The following is a 16,936-nucleotide window of genomic DNA, read 5'->3' as shown; positions in this document are numbered from 1 at the left end:
CATCATCTTATAGAGAAAGCTACATGCAAAAATTCTAGTTTCTGGGGAATAGAATAGTCAATATCAATTATATGAGCATGATTTTTATTATCGTTCTTCAGGCTGATTTACAAAAATTATCTTCATAAAAATAAGTGTATGTATGAAGAAAATTTGCACATAGTAACATGTTGATAAAATGTACACACAGTAATAACTTAATAAGTATACTATATACTATATAAACATGACTTTTTTCTTCAAAAAATGTTTCTAAACCATAACAAAAGAGTACAAAAATCAGCTGTATAAACTAAACAAAGTAAACACCGAATAAATATAAAAATTTCCTATAATTTTAGAAGGTGAGGATCAGGCTAGGTAAATTTGACACTCACGGGAAAGCCTTTTGGATTATACAATTAGAAAAAAATTGGATCATAGAAGACAGAGGTTAATAAAAGATACAGAGGTTGGTAGAAAGCTTGTACTAAAATTCACAAACATTAAAACGAGGCCACAATTTAATCTGTTTAAAGGAATTAAAGTCTAGTCGAACAACCACTTTTATTTAATTTTAAGATCATAGTTGTCATAGAACTTTTGGTTCATTGTTTAAACAAATAATATTAGAAATAATCTCGAAATCAACTTTTGGTAATAGACAAACAAAGTTTAAAAAGAGAATCAACTGTGACAAGTTTCCTTACAGGACTTAGCAAGGAGAACCATAGAAGAAAAATCACATGCAAACTGCAAACGGTTTAAATGTAAAACACCGAAACATTTCCAATTTAAACTTTTTCACAATCTGAATTGTAGTTGTTTTTGTTTTGTTTGGGAGTAAAAGTATGTTTATCGTAAAACAATTTTATGAAATATAAATAAATATACGCTGCTTTAAGTTTGAAGAGACAAAAACATTAATAATAATAATAATGTTTATTAAAATTTATCAAACTGATAATAAAGATAGAGAGAATAGTTTGCTTGGAATAACAATGTTTTAAATTGCTTTAAATGTACCATACAATTGTTCTCTATTTTGCTTTTGTTAAACTTTTGAAGAACGATAAAGAAATAAACAATCTATATGGTCAAAGTACTTTTTGTATCATAGAAAAAGCATCGTGAAGATTTCGTTTTGAAAGACCTAATCAAAAACTTTGACATATGCTGCAAAAAAATAAAATTATCCACCAGTACATTGACATGCTGTAAATTATTTTAGAAGTACTTAAACTGTTTTGAGATTAATTAACCAACGAATGCATGTCTTGGGGCAAGACATAAAACATGGCTGCTTTAAAAAACAATTCCTCTGCCATATTATATCGAAAGTAAAACAAAATGAATGCGTTGGTTTTGCTTAAATCATGAATACATTGTGTTGAAACATGATTGTCAATGCCTGTGCTGAAAGAAAAAGTTTAATTCAAAGAAAGACTTGTAGTTATGAAATAATCGTAACCCCATTAAAAACCCATTGCTATTACCTTCCGCAAAAAATCACAAGAATTCACCCATCACTACTAGCGGCTACCATCTTTGATTCAAGTCAAATAGACAGACAGGCAGGGACCAATATAATTACCAACAAGGGATTACTGTAGTTCTACTCAAACCACTTTTAAATCACATATATAATAAAAAAATAATATAAACATAAGAAAAAACACAACAACTAACTTGTGTGCCAGCCACATTGTCGCGAACATTAGTGCATTTCTATCTAGTTACATTTTCAACAATATATACTTTATTTACAAAAAAGGATGTTCTAATAATATTATGGTCCATGACAAAAGTTAGTTAGCAATATCAGTTGAAGATAACTAAGTCTTTTATCCAACATAACCAAACCTAACGTTTTCTACTTAGATAAACAGCTTTCCTTTTTTTACCTGAAGCAGTCATGAAATGTTATGAGTGGAATATAAATCGAAAATGCTATACATCAAAATATACATCCTAATAAATAGTAAGTGTTGCATGTGTTGTTGTGATAATCAGATTTAAGGAATTTATTTATTTACTTCTGTAGAGTCTGATTAATTCAAGTAATACCAAATCATCTACGAGCTGTAAATAGAATGCCACATAGTCCATCCGATACCCTCTGAATTTATTACAGTTCTCCAATGCACCTTCCCACCATCATCCCGGTTTCCTTCTCCAATACGTATTTTTCCAAGCGAAATATGTTTCCGCATGATTTTATGCTTCCCGTGAACATTCATTTTTAATGTACACAACATGTAGTTTTCAGGCTCAAGATTGAAGCTCATATGGTCCTGAAATTCGATTAAATTAGTAACACAACTTGCTAAACTTCGTGATACACTTTTCTTTTTACCAAGTTTTTCTCCTCCAACACGTGTAAGATGAGCTTTAATATGGATGCCTGAAAATGTAGAAATATAAAGAAAATAAATAAACTAATAAATAGTATAAATAAATAAATAAAACAAGTTCTTAGCTTGTGAAAATTCCACAAAGAATGGCTTGTCATTATTTCCTGCATAACTATTTTGTGCATTTTGTTAACATGAAGTAATGAAATTAAGTTGGCCAGGCGTTAATACTATAATTATATAGGTACAATTCTAATAGCTTTTTTGATTACAAAACTTCCTTTTTAAAATGGTTCCCTTTATTACACTTTCTTAAATGTTAATTATTGCACCCTTATATTAGAAGTTAACACCATTGCATTTCAGTTTTTAGTTATTATAAATGATACCAATATAACACAAAATAGTGCTAAAAATTCTATCTGGTCCACCAAAGAACAAATGCATAAAATTTTTGACACAACAGAGAAGAAAGGTGTCAACACGATATTTTGGTGCTTAACTCTAAGGAAGAGGCTCACTAGTTTTTATCAATATCACAGAAAATCATTTCTCTTGGTGGAAACCCTGTTTCTATCTGTGTAAAATTGGGGATTCTCGACAATCTCCCTGAAAATTTTGATAATAAAGAATTTAAGGTAACATGGTTATATATTTGTGTTCAGTTTTGGGGTACCAACATAAAAATTTAGCTAGATAGCAATTTCACGATTAGCAAACATTGTGTAGTTGAAAATTATGTTTACAGAGGTGTAATATTTCGCAATTGGAATTCTGTGCATTTACAAATATTAATTTTTTTAACTCAAGTGTTATATACATTTTTAAAGCATAAAGTTCAGATTAAAATTTCTCTATAATAGCCGTTTTAGGCTGTCTCTATGTGATTTTCAAGCTGTGATAAAGGACACATTGAATATTTTTTCTTGAAATAACTAAGGCGATAAATATTTACTGACTCATAACCCCTATAACAGAATAAATCACTACTTTATGCTTACGCTACACACAAAAAAAATTTTAACGGGCAAACAACTAGTCTATAGTAAAGAAGCCCTAAATCAAATAAAAACTAGTTAAAATTTAGTACAAAGCAAAGGTGTTTAATGAAAGTATCAAAATAAACAAGTTGTATAAATGTTTAAACATTGATGACTTAAAACCTATCTTCAATTATAAATGTAAGCTACTAATTATAATCATGTAAACAGATAAACAAAATTTACTTAAGAAGGAAAAAGGGAAAACTACAACAAAAATTCAAATAAAATAAATACCTGCTAAATGATCTAAGGCCGAGTTGTGAAACTTGACAGTTTTGACCATCACATTCAGGCGGTTTTGTTCACTTGAATAACTAAGTACAACTTGGGCATCGCCAACTTCATTCTAAACAAGAATCAAATTTTAAATTGCTGATATAATGAACCATTGTAATGATTTTAAATCTCTTAAGGGAAGAAATTTTCATAATTAGACTTTTTGGCTTTTAAACATCTGACAAAATTATTTCTCTTAAGTTATCGTTGAAATAAAAGTATGAAAAGAAAAAGTATACTAGATTACTTACATAAGGCGATGGTCCTTTGATCCCAACGGTAATATCTGTTGGAACTTGACTATAAATTTCATTGCTTAATAGAGCCATTCGGGATTCACCATAGGCATACTCCTTTCTAGACTTTTCTACATACATTATTGTTAAATGTACAGTTCTTGATTCAAAGTCCCTGTTGTGTGGCCGCGAGTGAAATGTAAAAGTCTCATTTATATTAATTTCTTGCATCCGTGCCAACTCTTTTGTTTGAAATCGGTAATCTCTTTCTGGCAGTAGTACTGCAGAAACATACAGGTGTGTTACATGGTCAGTTCCTCTGCCAAACTGCAAATCAACAATATCATGCAAGGTCATAATTAATTTTCGTTTCATCTTGTTTTCATACTGTAGGGAAAATCGAATTTTTCCAAGTGAACTAGAACCCTGTGTTCGTCTAATATCAGTCTCGTATAGCTCAGGCATAACTCCATCGGCATCAAAACTTTCTCGCTTTCGAAGTGAGCTTACTAAAACAGCCTTCCGAGTTATGCTGTGAGATGTTTCACGTTCCTGAGGTTGTATGTATTCATCAACAAATACTCGGTTATCCAAGCATGTGTCCATACTTTCTGCATGACTTAGTCCACTGGTGCTGTAGCCTGAAGTAGTTGAAGAGGTGTCAAATGGTTGAATTGCTTGACAAGACAACATGCCAGGTATTTCAAATTGAGCATTTCTGTAGGAATCTAGGCTTTCCATTGACAGACTCATTGGCTTAAATTTGTTACCAGGTAGTAGGGGTTCGTATCTCGCCTTACCGCCCGTAAGTTGTTCATGACGCAAAATCGGAAGTTTCTTCATAAGTTGGTATTTGTTCTCGTTCTCATCAGGGCGTACATTGTCACTCTTTCTGAACAAGTCTCTGCAGCAACTTCCCAACTTGTGAAATATTTTTATTAAAAACAGTGCAATAGTTGTAATGAAACATATTGCAACACCTACTGAAGCAAGGACCTGAATAAATGTTAGATCATGCACAGATGCAGAGCTTTTATCCACTGTACTAACCATATTACCATACTGTTTATAGCAGCATTCTAAACAAGTAAAAAATTCAAATCAACAAACACAAGGGCAACAGAATTGAATCACGAGGGATTTAGCCTGCAGATAAAAACAATGAAAAGGTACATGTAGCAATTTTCTTTTTTTTAAAATGTTATATACATCTGGATTGACCCACTTAAGCCACGTATCTTTGAAGTGTCTGAAGTACTAATACATAGAAAAAATACACCAAAATGATACCTATTAGAATAAAATAAAAGTGTAAAATAATAGATAAAGTACAAAAAAGTGTAAGAACAATAATAACTAATAAGAGAGAATTATAGTTGAGTAACATATTAGAATTTTTTTAACATTCTGCAACCAAGACAAACACAATGGAACACATACACAATGACTTGCAAAAAATCATAAAAGCTAAATGTCAACACCTTTTTCTTGATGTTATCATGAAACAACAGGAATATTGCAGAAAAGAAAAAAGATTACTCTTGAGAGGAGTAAAACTAATTAATAGCCTGGTTTTTACCTAGGAGCTCTTGTCAATCATTTATATTAATTAGCTTAATAGCAAGTAACAATAAAAGAAAAAAGCTTATCCGGTGAAGAGTATTCCCAGCTGACAACATTTTAAAACATTACACAACATGATAATATGACACTCCTTCCAAGTTGCTTTTTGCAAACAAAACTTTATAATACCACACAACTAAATATAAAACTAAAGGCTTATTTTTATAATTTCTACATAGTTACCAGTCCTCCATAGTTACAACTAATCAAGTACGTAGCAGAGGGTGGTTAAAAGCGTAGGTACACATGAAAAAAACTTAATAAGGTTTAAGTGTAAGGTCAAGTCACAATGTGCAATTATGCATCAACACAAAAAAAGTTTAGAAACACCTTCTGAAGAAAACAAAATATAACAACAGGTTCAGAAAATCAGAAGTAAACACTAAATAAATGAATATATAATTTTTTTAAATTAACAAATATTTTATGTAAAATTTTATATTATTTAAATTTTATTAACAGTTTAATATATAAACAACAACAGACATATTTTCTTCTCATCAGAAAACGTGTGGGTGCCTCAAATATTTTATACAAAACATAACTTATATTAATTAGAAAGTGGATTAAAAGAAACCTAAATTAACTAAAAATTAAAGAACTTTGTCATTTTGTTTTAAGACTTTCTAGAAGATTCTTTACTAGTTTATTCTCATGGCTACGAATTTCCATATCATTCATACAGATAAGTGGCCTTGTGATACAGTTTTAACTTTAACTAATTTTAAAATATTTTATCTGTTGAGGAAGTAAAGAAACTTTGACACTACACATTGTTATGAGGTGAAAGGTATAACTGTCCTGTCATGACAGGGAAAATTTATTACTGTTGTAGAAAAAAATTAGAAACGTTTATTTGTGTTTCTCCGTTGGTATTAGTCGATGTTTATGCATTAAAGAAAAAAAATTCACTTAGAAAACTCTAAAAACATAGGTAAGGATTGATCAATGGTCTAACACATGATAAACCTTTGTTCTTGAAATAAAAAAATATAATTCAAACCTGACAAAATAAAATAATAAAATATTATTATTCAGACAATGTTAGACAATTTATAACGTATCGGAAACTCAAGAATTTTGGACATAAATTTGAAACCAAGGAAAAATTATGTGCACCACATAAAAGATTTCATTGCTTTTATAATATCCCAATTTAAGGAAAACTAATAACACATTTTGAAACAAACCAAAAAAGAAGGAGACTGGTAGCCTTGTGGCAGAGTGTTCACTTTAAAGGCAAAAGGTCATGAGTTCAAACCTCGACCAAGTCATGCCAGAGACTATAAAAGTATGAATCCCTCCCTTCTGCTTAACATTCAGAATGAGAATAGGATTGATATTTTAGGCAGTTGTCTAGTTGAGCAATTGCTGTGTTTGCAAGGTTTTCGTAGCTAAATAGCAGCTTCAAAGGCACCCTTATCCTTGTTAATAGCAGTACCGGTAGGAACTGAAGATGCAATCCTGGAGAAATAACTTCAATAATAATAAGAAGGGAAAGGTCAGGGGCTTCAACAAGTCTCACAAAGGGTTAGATATAATACAAGACAATAACCTTTTTCATTGCAGGTTTTTAAATTGAGTAAAAACCTACAATAGGATAGCAGTTTAATTAATATATAATTCATATAACTGCATGCGTGATCCTATATCTACGTAATCTTACTTCAACTACATGATTTAATTTTTTTTCCACAGTGAAATTGCTTTCTTTAACTTTCGATATTTTAGGCAGTTGTCTAGTGGAGCAATTGCTGTGTTTGCAAGGCTTTCATAGCTAAATAGCAGCTTCAAATGCACCCTTATCCTTGTTAATAGCAGTACCGGTAGGAACTGAAGAGGCTATCCTGGAGAAATAACTTCAATAATAATAAGAAGAAGGGAAAGGTCAGGGGCTTCAACAAGTCTCACAAAGGGTTAGATATAATACAAGACAATAATAAACAATGGAGAAAATTTTACACCAAACAGCGCAGCCTTTTTCATTGCAGGTTTTTAAATTGTGTAAAAATGTGATAGCAAATTCTTTTACTTTACAATAGTCCTAAGCTAAACTGTAAAAAAAAAACAGCTATACAAACCTGTGAAATATAAAATTTTGCTGTATGTCCTAAAATATTATATTAGAATCAGTCTCAAACATTAAAAGCAATTAGATTAATACAGAGCAAAAATAAATTTATAAAAGGAGGTAGAAATCTGATTTAAAAACAATTTGCGAAAAAAAATAAGTTTAATCGTTGCTATGGTTTACTGAGATGTATGTGTAAAAATAGTGAATAAAACATAAAGAAAAGTATGACAATAAAGATTAAAATACATATGATCTCCAGAATTATCTGAATGATCTCCATAAAGAAATTAGTATAAATTGATAATTGGACATGCCAAGGAAATTGGACAATATGCCCAATTTCCTTGACATCCAATTTAATTAGTTTATTGCTATAAAATATGCTGACACTTCTCAGATAATTTTTACTTAACTTACTTAACATTGCCTTCAGCTTCAGTAATTTTCTGTAAAAACATGACAAATGTGTGACCTGTTTAATTAACTATTTCTCACGCAAGTCTTATCGGATTTGTTTTCTGTAAAATTGGGAACTGTTAAATCCCAAATGAGAATTTCATTAAGGTGGTTTGTGGTAATGAAATTAAATCTTTTTTCTTTACTACTTCTATGAACTGAATTATAAGTTCCGTTATCTTCATCAATAAGTTGAAATATTTATGACAAATTTCAATTGGGAAATATAGCTGTTTATTAGCTACTGACAATGCTTAAATTATACCCTCTGGTGACTGGTGAAATCTTAAACCTCGCACTTATAAAAATGAAAAAACTTTCACCATGAGAAACAAACAAATTATGCACATCAATAAAACAAACATAGCCTGGGTAAAATAATACTTACTTCATTTCACTTTCATTATATATTATATGAACTTTGGTGAAATTTAATTGTCATTGGTTTGTTGTCATCTGGACAAAACAGTCTTAACTTTTTGAAGGTAAAATTAAAATTTAAAAAAATTAAAACACCAACGCATACAGTTCATGTTAAAAACAATACAAAATATGTTCTGTACAGATTCAATTTTTGTTAAAAATATATCTACTCAGAACTTTACTTTACTGTTTTGACATTGTATCTAGACAATATGATAAATATAAAATTATCTAAGGTTAAAAGTCACAAAAAATATCTCTGGTAAAATTTATTGTGTATTGAAAATACTGACTAATAGTAGTTACCCAGAATCACAGTGCCGTTTCTCAGCATTTTAAAAAATCATTGTTTTAATTTGGCAGAGAAACAAAAATTAAAGAAAGAACAAGTTGTCTTTTATTTGATTGTAATTTGTTATGACATCAATAACAATACTGTCACAAAAGACCCTAATTAGATGAATTCATTAACATTGTCATAGGAAATCAAAAGTAAAAGAGATCAAGCCAGTTCAGTTTAATGAGAAGTAAAAACACATTTAAACAAAGAAAACAAAATACAATGTGTAGCTTTTTAAGAGCATCATTGCTGCAAGTAAGTGGTGGTAAAAACCTCCTGTAAAATAACAAGTTTTTTTACTTAAATGAAATATGGCTTAAAAAGTTGACTAAGGTTATTATATACTTTGAAAAATCTTTAGTTATAAAGACGTTAGAGACTAATTAAGTAAAATTAACGTGGTATTATCCATACAACCTAATTGTTGTTATACAGTAACTATAATGGTTGTAACATCAATCTGAGTAAGTAAAAAAAATATATCTATAAAGCATTTAATGCATGTATATAAACATTGTGTTAAAAAATTTGTCATACGGGCAAAAAAAGAAAACTTTTTATCTTATAGTTTAAAAATGCCTGTTGACTGCGTTAAGACGGTGGCCATCAAATTTTACAAATAATTTTTAAACCTGAATAACATATAATATCAAAATTACTTCACAATTTTAAATTCTTAATTTTACATTGACTTTATTTAAAGTATATAAAATTCCATAATTTAGATTTATTTTTTTCTAACAAAAAGCTCCAGATATTCCAAGGACTAACATTTTTAAAGTTAATATAATATCCATTACAACATGGTAAACCCAAAAGTGAAGTAAACATCACTATATTACCATTATGGTTCTCCTAAAACATTGCATGTTAAAAGTCAGAGTAAAAATTAATATAGGAAGCCTGTGTTAATTATCTGTAAACAACATGAACAAAATCTTTTCAAACAACCCCCTTGTTTTTGAAACTTCTTATTAAAAACACAATTGCAATCATAAAACTAGCAAAATCATTTTGAATGTATTGGTGAAAATTTCTTTTATTGGAGGAGGAATTTAACTTCTTCATTAGCACCCTCTTAAAAGGAACATAAAAAACAAACAACAGTTTAAAAAAGATGGTTCTGCGTTCTTATTAAAGTGAAAAGATACCTTAAAAAAAAAGAAAAATAAATCAAAGGAGACAAGGATTTAAAACTGAATAATAATAGATTTAAAAGAAAGTATTATGACCATTACCTAATATACACATTTGTTGATTTATAATGACTTGCCATAGGTCAAAACTGATTCAAAGTTAAATAAAACATGACTCATACCAAATAAACTTTTGTTCTTTTCCCTGGCTTCACAGAGCTATCCACTAGACAAGCAAGAACATGATATCCTGGTATATGTTTCTTATCTATCCATTAGAAGTAGTTGCATGTATGACCACCAAATATAAAAAATGTTCACTGTTCATTGTTTACCGTATTTTCCGATATATAACCCGCGGGTTATAAGTTGATTTTTACAACTTCCACTGTTAGTGCGGGTTATATTGTGGTGCGGGTTATGTGATAAGTTTTGTATTTTCTATCATTTATTGTGAAATTTAAAGTTTATAAATTCAATGAAGAAAATAGTACCAACGGGATAAAATGTGTACATTAATATAACTGCATGCGCGATCCTATATCTACGTAATCTTACTTCAACTACATGATTTAATTTTTTTTCCACAGTGAAATTGCTTTCTTTAACTTTCTATTGCTTGCCATTGCTAATATTACAAGCTCTCTCTGAAACACAATTTTGGAGATCATTTTTCTTTTGTGTTGAATGTAATTCTAATCTATTTATATCTTTGCAATCACATTGAGCACATTGAAATGATTTGTTTCTGGTAATAGAGCAATATAACAGGTATCATTTTTTTGTTTAATTCGCATGTATTTCACAACCTAGTGCTCAGGACGTAATTATTAATTCCTGTTAAAAATATTGAAAAATGTTAAAATTAAATATTGATGATAATTTTCTTTCTTTATCTTCGCTACCTTCAAGCAACAGGTGGTCACTGAAAATATCAAAAATAAATATAAATTACAATTAAAAAGACACACGCAACTCTCTTCTAATTGCCACCATTCATTTTATCATCCACACTGTGATTGCTGAGATATAAATGGATAACAAAATAATGTAAACATTAGAAAAGAACGTTCCGTACATCGCTGTTACAGACAATTTGTGATAATTATTAGGTTGTTTATTTTTATGCCAAAAAAACTTAAATTAACTTTATTTTAGCAGTCGGCGAGAAGGAAGCTAAGACTGAGAGAGTCGCTAGTTCAGACACTCGGTTCTCATGTTTAGTGTTCACGAGTTTAAACATCCCCCACTTGTCTACAGCATGAAAAAACAGAACATACGCACATGCTTATGAAATGATTAGGGTAAGTACAAATACGCTGAATATTTTTTTAACATGATGCGGGTTATGCAAAGGTGCAGGCTATCTGATAGCATCTAGTTTATAACTCCCTACAAAAGCTAAGCTGTGGGTTATACGATGTGCGGGTTATATACCGGAAAATATACGATATTCTTCGTTGTTATAGATCTCAAACAGTAAGAAAAGATAAATTTACTGACAGTAATGCAACCAATTCATTTCCTGATTTTTAGCAAAACGAGAGGTGATGTTCACTATTACAAAAAACACATAAGCACAATGTCAATTTTAAGAGCCTGGTGTACCATAAAGACTACTACTGTATTTATGCACATTCGAAAAGGTATGCACAATAAAAGACCATGAAAGTCAATAAAAACTGCTGTTAATGAGCAAGACTAAAGAAAGCGTTAATCAACCTCAAGCGACAAGAAGATCGGGTTGTGATAGGGCTAGAGGAAGTAAGTATCAAGGCTAAATATGCATACAATCATACAACGTAACTTCACAGAAGAAATAGCTTAAATTTATTAACTTGCTGACATATTTTTATATCAAGTATTGGATGATACTACAGGCTGCTTCTATAGGGAAAAGAAAACCAATAAACATCAGAGTGGTTACAAACTATACAAACATGTGCAAGAATCCAGCCTTGAATTTGCTTGCATTTATACAGTGGATGGCGACGTACCATTGCATGCGCTGTATTTTAAATGTTAAATCAAAATCAGCATCGATTTTATGATTGGCACAAAAAATAAGAAGAATGTTCTGAGCATCACAGATATTTATGACTCAATTGGAAGTGAAATGTCAGCTGCTATTGTTGGCCTCCATTCAGGACATTGGGAAAGTGAAGGCCTATAAAGTTGTGAAGAATTCCCCACAATGTCAAAGAGCATTTAAGAATTTGGGAACTCTTATTTACGATGCATTTCTGACTGTCTGTGAAACGCCATCATTTCACAGTAGTGTTTTTTCTGGGTGTTTTAAGTGATTTTAAGCTAGCAGACCAATTGGAATATATTTTTTAGACCATATGGAACATATACTACTCAAACCTTTTAGTTTACATGACTCTCAACAATTAAGTCCCTATTGCTCGCTGGCTATTCACATTTTTGCCATACATTTTTGCTGTAAAAATCTCTACGCCACACTTGTTAATTCAAGAATTGCATGTGCAGTTTCCGAGATGAAAAGAGGATAGTTATTCAGTTTTTGAAATGATTGGTGCATTGAAAAGTAACAAAAACTTTTATTTCAAACCTGATGGATTTTGCTATTAGGTATAACTATCACATACTGCTTTAATGGAGCAACATGTTGGTGCTGCAATTGAGAGATCTTTTTACTATGACCAGAAATAGTTTTTGAAAAGTATGTCTCTATATATATAACAGTCAGAGACAACTGCAAATTAGACACGCCAGCTTACTCAAAAAGTCATCTTTGTACTTTGCAGGAATAGTAAATAATATATACATTAAATGTTTTTTGCATTGGCTAATTAGGTTAGGTATAGACTATTTGGGCTATGGACAGCCATATTAACAAAAATAGACTTACAGTACCGTAAAAAGGTTTGTTGACATGTTTGTGTTTATTCAATGTTACGCACAAACCATGATTGCCCATGATGCATAATATTATAACAATCGTGGACTTCACGATAATGTTTTGTGAACTACTAAAATTAAACATTACACCATGGCGTCCATGATAGATCACTTCTATTGTAGGACAACAAAGACTTGTTAGTTTATCAATTAAATTAAAAACCTAAGAAAAAAGAATAAATTAACATTTGTTGGTTCAATTCTTTGTCATAAAGCTAGCTATATAATACATTTTAATCCTTTGTGAATCAAGCGGTGTCAAGAAAGTATTAGGCGACTCTAATTTCATTAGTTGATATTTGGGCAAAGTCGATAGTACCTTTTATGGTTGGTCGGTTGCCAAAATAAAAATAATTTTATCGAGAATGTATAGTTAAAAATAAAATAGAATAACAAAAAAGGAGGGCGTTATGACAAGCATATTTTCCCATTGCAAAGGAAAAAAATAATAATAATTTGTCCCACTAAATAAAATGCAGATAAAAATGCTTGTTTGCTCAGAAATTTGTTTTTAGTTATGCAGCTAGAATTTTTCTTGTGTTGTTTTAATACATTATATAGCAATAATTATTCTTGTGCTGCTTTAAAAGTTATACAGAATATAGCTATATATACAGTCTTATAGGAAAAGAAGATCTAACAAACTTCGACATAAATGGTAAAACAGGATCGTAACGAACAGCGATTAATTGACATGGTTATTACAAGTAAAATTGCATCAAATCTACTAACTTATTCAGTACTTTAGACTGTGGCTAGCTTTGTTTACCTACCATAGGTAGCCATATTTAATTTGGATACTATAGCAACGTGAGTTAATTGTCCGGGTTCCTCAGTAAAAACACATCATAATAGTAGAGAACATTGTATTATGAAATAAATTTATACAACATCCTTCGCATTGTAACGCAATTGTATATTTGGGGCATGGATTGGGATGCCAGGCAATAAGATTAAACAATAACAGGCAGGACAGATACATGTGCAGATACAAAAACAGCACTAACCCCAGCATATGCACTTAAATGGTATGAGACACTCACAATGACACGTACATCTTGGCTGCACTCCGTTGTGAGTGTCTCCCATGACATATCTCGTTCTTCTCTTCATCATAATGCACTTCAATGGTATGACCCACTCCCAATGACATGCAATCTAGGCTGCACTCCATTGTGAGTGTCTCCCACGGCATTTCATCATAATGCACTTCAATGGTAGGACAAGCTTGAATGTCCCCCACGGCATTAATTTCATCATATGCACTTCAATGGTACGACAAGCTTGAATGTCTCCCACGGCATATCTCATTATTCTCCTGTCACAATGCACTTCAATGGTACGACAAGCTTGAATGTCTACCACGGCATTTCATCATCATTTCATCATAATGCACTTCAATGGAACGACAAGCTTGAATGTCTCCCACGGCATTACATATGCACTTCAATGGTACGACAAGCTTGAATGTCTACCACGGCATATCTCATTATTCTCTTCGTCATAATGCACTTTAATGGTATGACACACACACAATGACATGCACATCTTGGCTGCACTGCAATTGTGAATGTCTCCCACGGCATTACTTCCTCACATCTCATTATTCTCTTCTATTCTTCAATATAAATAATAATAATATTATAAATTAATAATAGCATACAGTAATAATATCAAGTAATGATATAATCAACAGGCCACACACGTGTATCTGTCCAAACTTCTGGCTGACTTAGGAAGCCCGACATCCCCATCAGTTAAAACGCGCAATGTGTAATTAGCCAGGACTCTTGCTCCCACTGCTGGACTAAAACCTTGACAACACTGCTAGCCAAATAGTTGTTCAAGGAAACCGTGCAGCTAGAGCAAGTGTCTCCATCTTTGTTGATGCGTGAGCGATAAGCCATTTTAAACCAGTCATATACTGAACTCGGATAACTGTGTCTTTAACAATGGTTGCGGTGACGAACGCTATGTGGTGATGAGGCAATGATACTCCGCATTGGTTGACCGAGTGACATCACATAAAACAAAACAAAATTGTTGTTAGTTTGGCAAACCCTACACAGCATTATGAATAGTATAGGGAGGGCGGGTGGGAATCTTTAGCTCTAACTGGTTGTTTGCAGAGCCAAACTTGAAATGGGTAATATACAGGTATTTATAGGCCTGTCCTAATAAGCGAGGCATCTTAAAGCTGGTAGGCGAGGCAAGTCTCCCATCCTGTATTGACCAATATTGTTTCAAGTAAAGTTTCCTTATATGTGATCCTAAGAACATTGGTAAGTACAAGGCAACCGAGACATTACTGCAGTCACCACAATTAACATGAGCTAAATGTTCATTTAGCTCCATTTTGCGTATGATTAAATGACACTGTGAAGAGGTGTATTCTTTTAACTGACTATGGTTTAGTTGACAGCAGAAGGTAGATTTAAGTGTCAGCCAGATAATAACCCAACTAAAAAGTTAATGAGAAGAAACGCAAAGCAAGAGCAAAAACCTTACAATCCTTGATTCAGGGGAATCTGATGCTGTAGATAAGTGGTTATAGCACTCGTACTTTGTGCGGGAGACCGGGGTTCCATTCCTCTTGACGGCGATTCAACATGGCCGAGTGAATGTTACCATAGCCCCGGGAACCCAAGCCATGTGAGGGAAATTGGGGAGATGGAACATTAGTGTGGGCCGTTGGATGTTGCCGGGAGTTGTCTAGTAGAGCGTGGGCCCTAATTGGGTCTGCGTAAAAGGAGCATTAAATACTATAGCTATAGGGGATTTTGTTGGATGCCTGGTGTGGTTGAGCCTTGATGAACAACACAAGTGAATCTTTAAAATTCTGCTATTGGTTTTTTCGCTTTTACAAGATCTATAAGCTTTGCTAACCTGACAGTTAAAACATATATGTTAACTATACTATACCTCACGCATAGACCAGCCCTAGATAAAAAAATCTGGCTAGCTAAAATCTTGAAGATAATGTAGCTAGCAGTATATGCGTTCACTGTTAGATTTTGTAAAACTCGTATTTATATTATGCTATATTATACTTTAATTGTACTTCATAGGATCTTACAGATAGTTATCATACTTGGTGTTTATCCTATGGGAAAGAAACTCAATGTTTACAACAACCCAAGCAGGAACGTGAATTTTGTACGTCCGCTCCACTTTCAGTTTCTGATACAAGATCTTGGTCCTGTTCTGCCCGGATAATGAACATCGGCCTGATTAAGTACGGCAGCTTGCACCGGTTAAGAACAGGGCAGAAAATACATAATCAGGGCAACATAATCAGGACAGGCCGGCTTATTACTCAAAAAATATTATTTGGCACTTATAAAAGGGACATATAATCAGGGCAGGCCAGTTTATATACGACAGTGCAATATTATTTCTCATTTATTATAGAACGAACATAATCGGGGCAGGCCGACTTATGTATGACACAGTCAAATATTATTCGAAACTTATAGAACGAACGTAATCGGGGCCGACCGGCTTATGTATGGCATTTTTCTATTATTTCTCACTTATTATAGAACGCACATAATCGGGGAAGGCCGGCTTATGTATGACAGTCAAATATTATTCCAGACTTATAGAACAAATATAATCGGGGCCGACCGCTTGTATATCATTCGTCATCACTTCTGACAAGCGAATAGCCCTGGTGGCAAAGTTGTTGTTGCTCTCAAATGAAACGAAATTTCGCGGCAAATACTAAATTTTGGGATTCGCAAGTTTAATAACTTTTCAAACTTAATTCCCGCAAAAAGAAAAATTTAGGTTCCGTGAAATTTAGTTACTTCAAAGTATATTATGCTGAAATGTATTTACTACAAGATTAGTTTATACTAAGAATTACGTCGAGACTTTTTTCTTCCGCCATGTCTAGTTTTTAGGGGTGTTCTAACTTCCAGAGAATGTTTAATTCACAAAAGTTCGAAGAAAATGCCAATCACAGCCTGCCTGGCCAGCCATTATATCAGCGTTCATAATCCGGTCACCACTACATAACCAGTGCAAAAAAAACATAATCGGATCATGTGTACATAATCCGGCTGTCCC

General features: G+C 32.2%; 1 protein-coding gene and 1 long non-coding RNA gene across 6 annotated transcripts; one reads left to right on the top strand and one right to left on the bottom strand.

Annotated features, from left to right (window-relative positions):
• Nucleotides 1–48: 48 nt before the first annotated feature.
• LOC130626196 (synaptotagmin-4-like) lies at nucleotides 49–16,622 on the bottom strand. 4 transcript variants are annotated; one of them, XM_057441302.1, is made up of 4 exons: nucleotides 15,957–16,622; nucleotides 3,904–4,967; nucleotides 3,611–3,722; nucleotides 49–2,383 (listed from the first exon to the last, which is right to left on the bottom strand). In XM_057441302.1, the coding sequence occupies exons 2-4, from the start codon at nucleotides 4,939–4,941 to the stop codon at nucleotides 2,055–2,057; spliced, it is 1,479 nt and encodes a 492-aa protein (XP_057297285.1). In that variant the 5' UTR covers nucleotides 4,942–4,967; nucleotides 15,957–16,622; the 3' UTR covers nucleotides 49–2,054. The 4 variants fall into 4 exon arrangements, with proteins under 4 accessions (XP_057297285.1, XP_057297283.1, XP_057297282.1 ...); XM_057441300.1 differs by having other exon boundaries at nucleotides 12,816–16,602; XM_057441299.1 differs by having other exon boundaries at nucleotides 12,821–16,602.
• LOC130626198 (uncharacterized) lies at nucleotides 8,971–12,830 on the top strand. 2 transcript variants are annotated; one of them, XR_008981823.1, is made up of 3 exons: nucleotides 8,971–9,059; nucleotides 11,099–11,244; nucleotides 11,477–12,830. It is a non-coding gene; the product is annotated as an uncharacterized LOC130626198 (long non-coding RNA). The 2 variants fall into 2 exon arrangements; XR_008981822.1 differs by having other exon boundaries at nucleotides 9,021–9,268.
• Nucleotides 16,623–16,936: the final 314 nt, after the last annotated feature.

The sequence above is a fragment of the Hydractinia symbiolongicarpus genome, chromosome 14 (assembly GCF_029227915.1).
Source record: "Hydractinia symbiolongicarpus strain clone_291-10 chromosome 14, HSymV2.1, whole genome shotgun sequence".
NCBI classification, from domain to species: Eukaryota; Metazoa; Cnidaria; class Hydrozoa; order Anthoathecata; family Hydractiniidae; genus Hydractinia; species Hydractinia symbiolongicarpus.
The sequence above is the reverse complement of the archived record's forward strand: the minus strand, read 5'-3'. Positions and strand labels throughout refer to the sequence as shown.

Excerpts from the sequence above, each read along its gene's own strand:
- LOC130626196 (XM_057441299.1), bottom strand. The coding sequence starts at position 12,950 with ATGTTTAATTTTAGTAGTTCACAAAACATTATCGTGAAGTCCACGATT. Across the intron at positions 3,723-3,903 it reads TCAAAGGACCATCGCCTTAT|AATGAAGTTGGCGATGCCCA; the intron begins GTAAGTAATCTA and ends ATTCTTGTTTAG. Across the intron at positions 2,384-3,610 it reads GGCCTTAGATCATTTAGCAG|GCATCCATATTAAAGCTCAT; the intron begins GTATTTATTTTA and ends CTACATTTTCAG.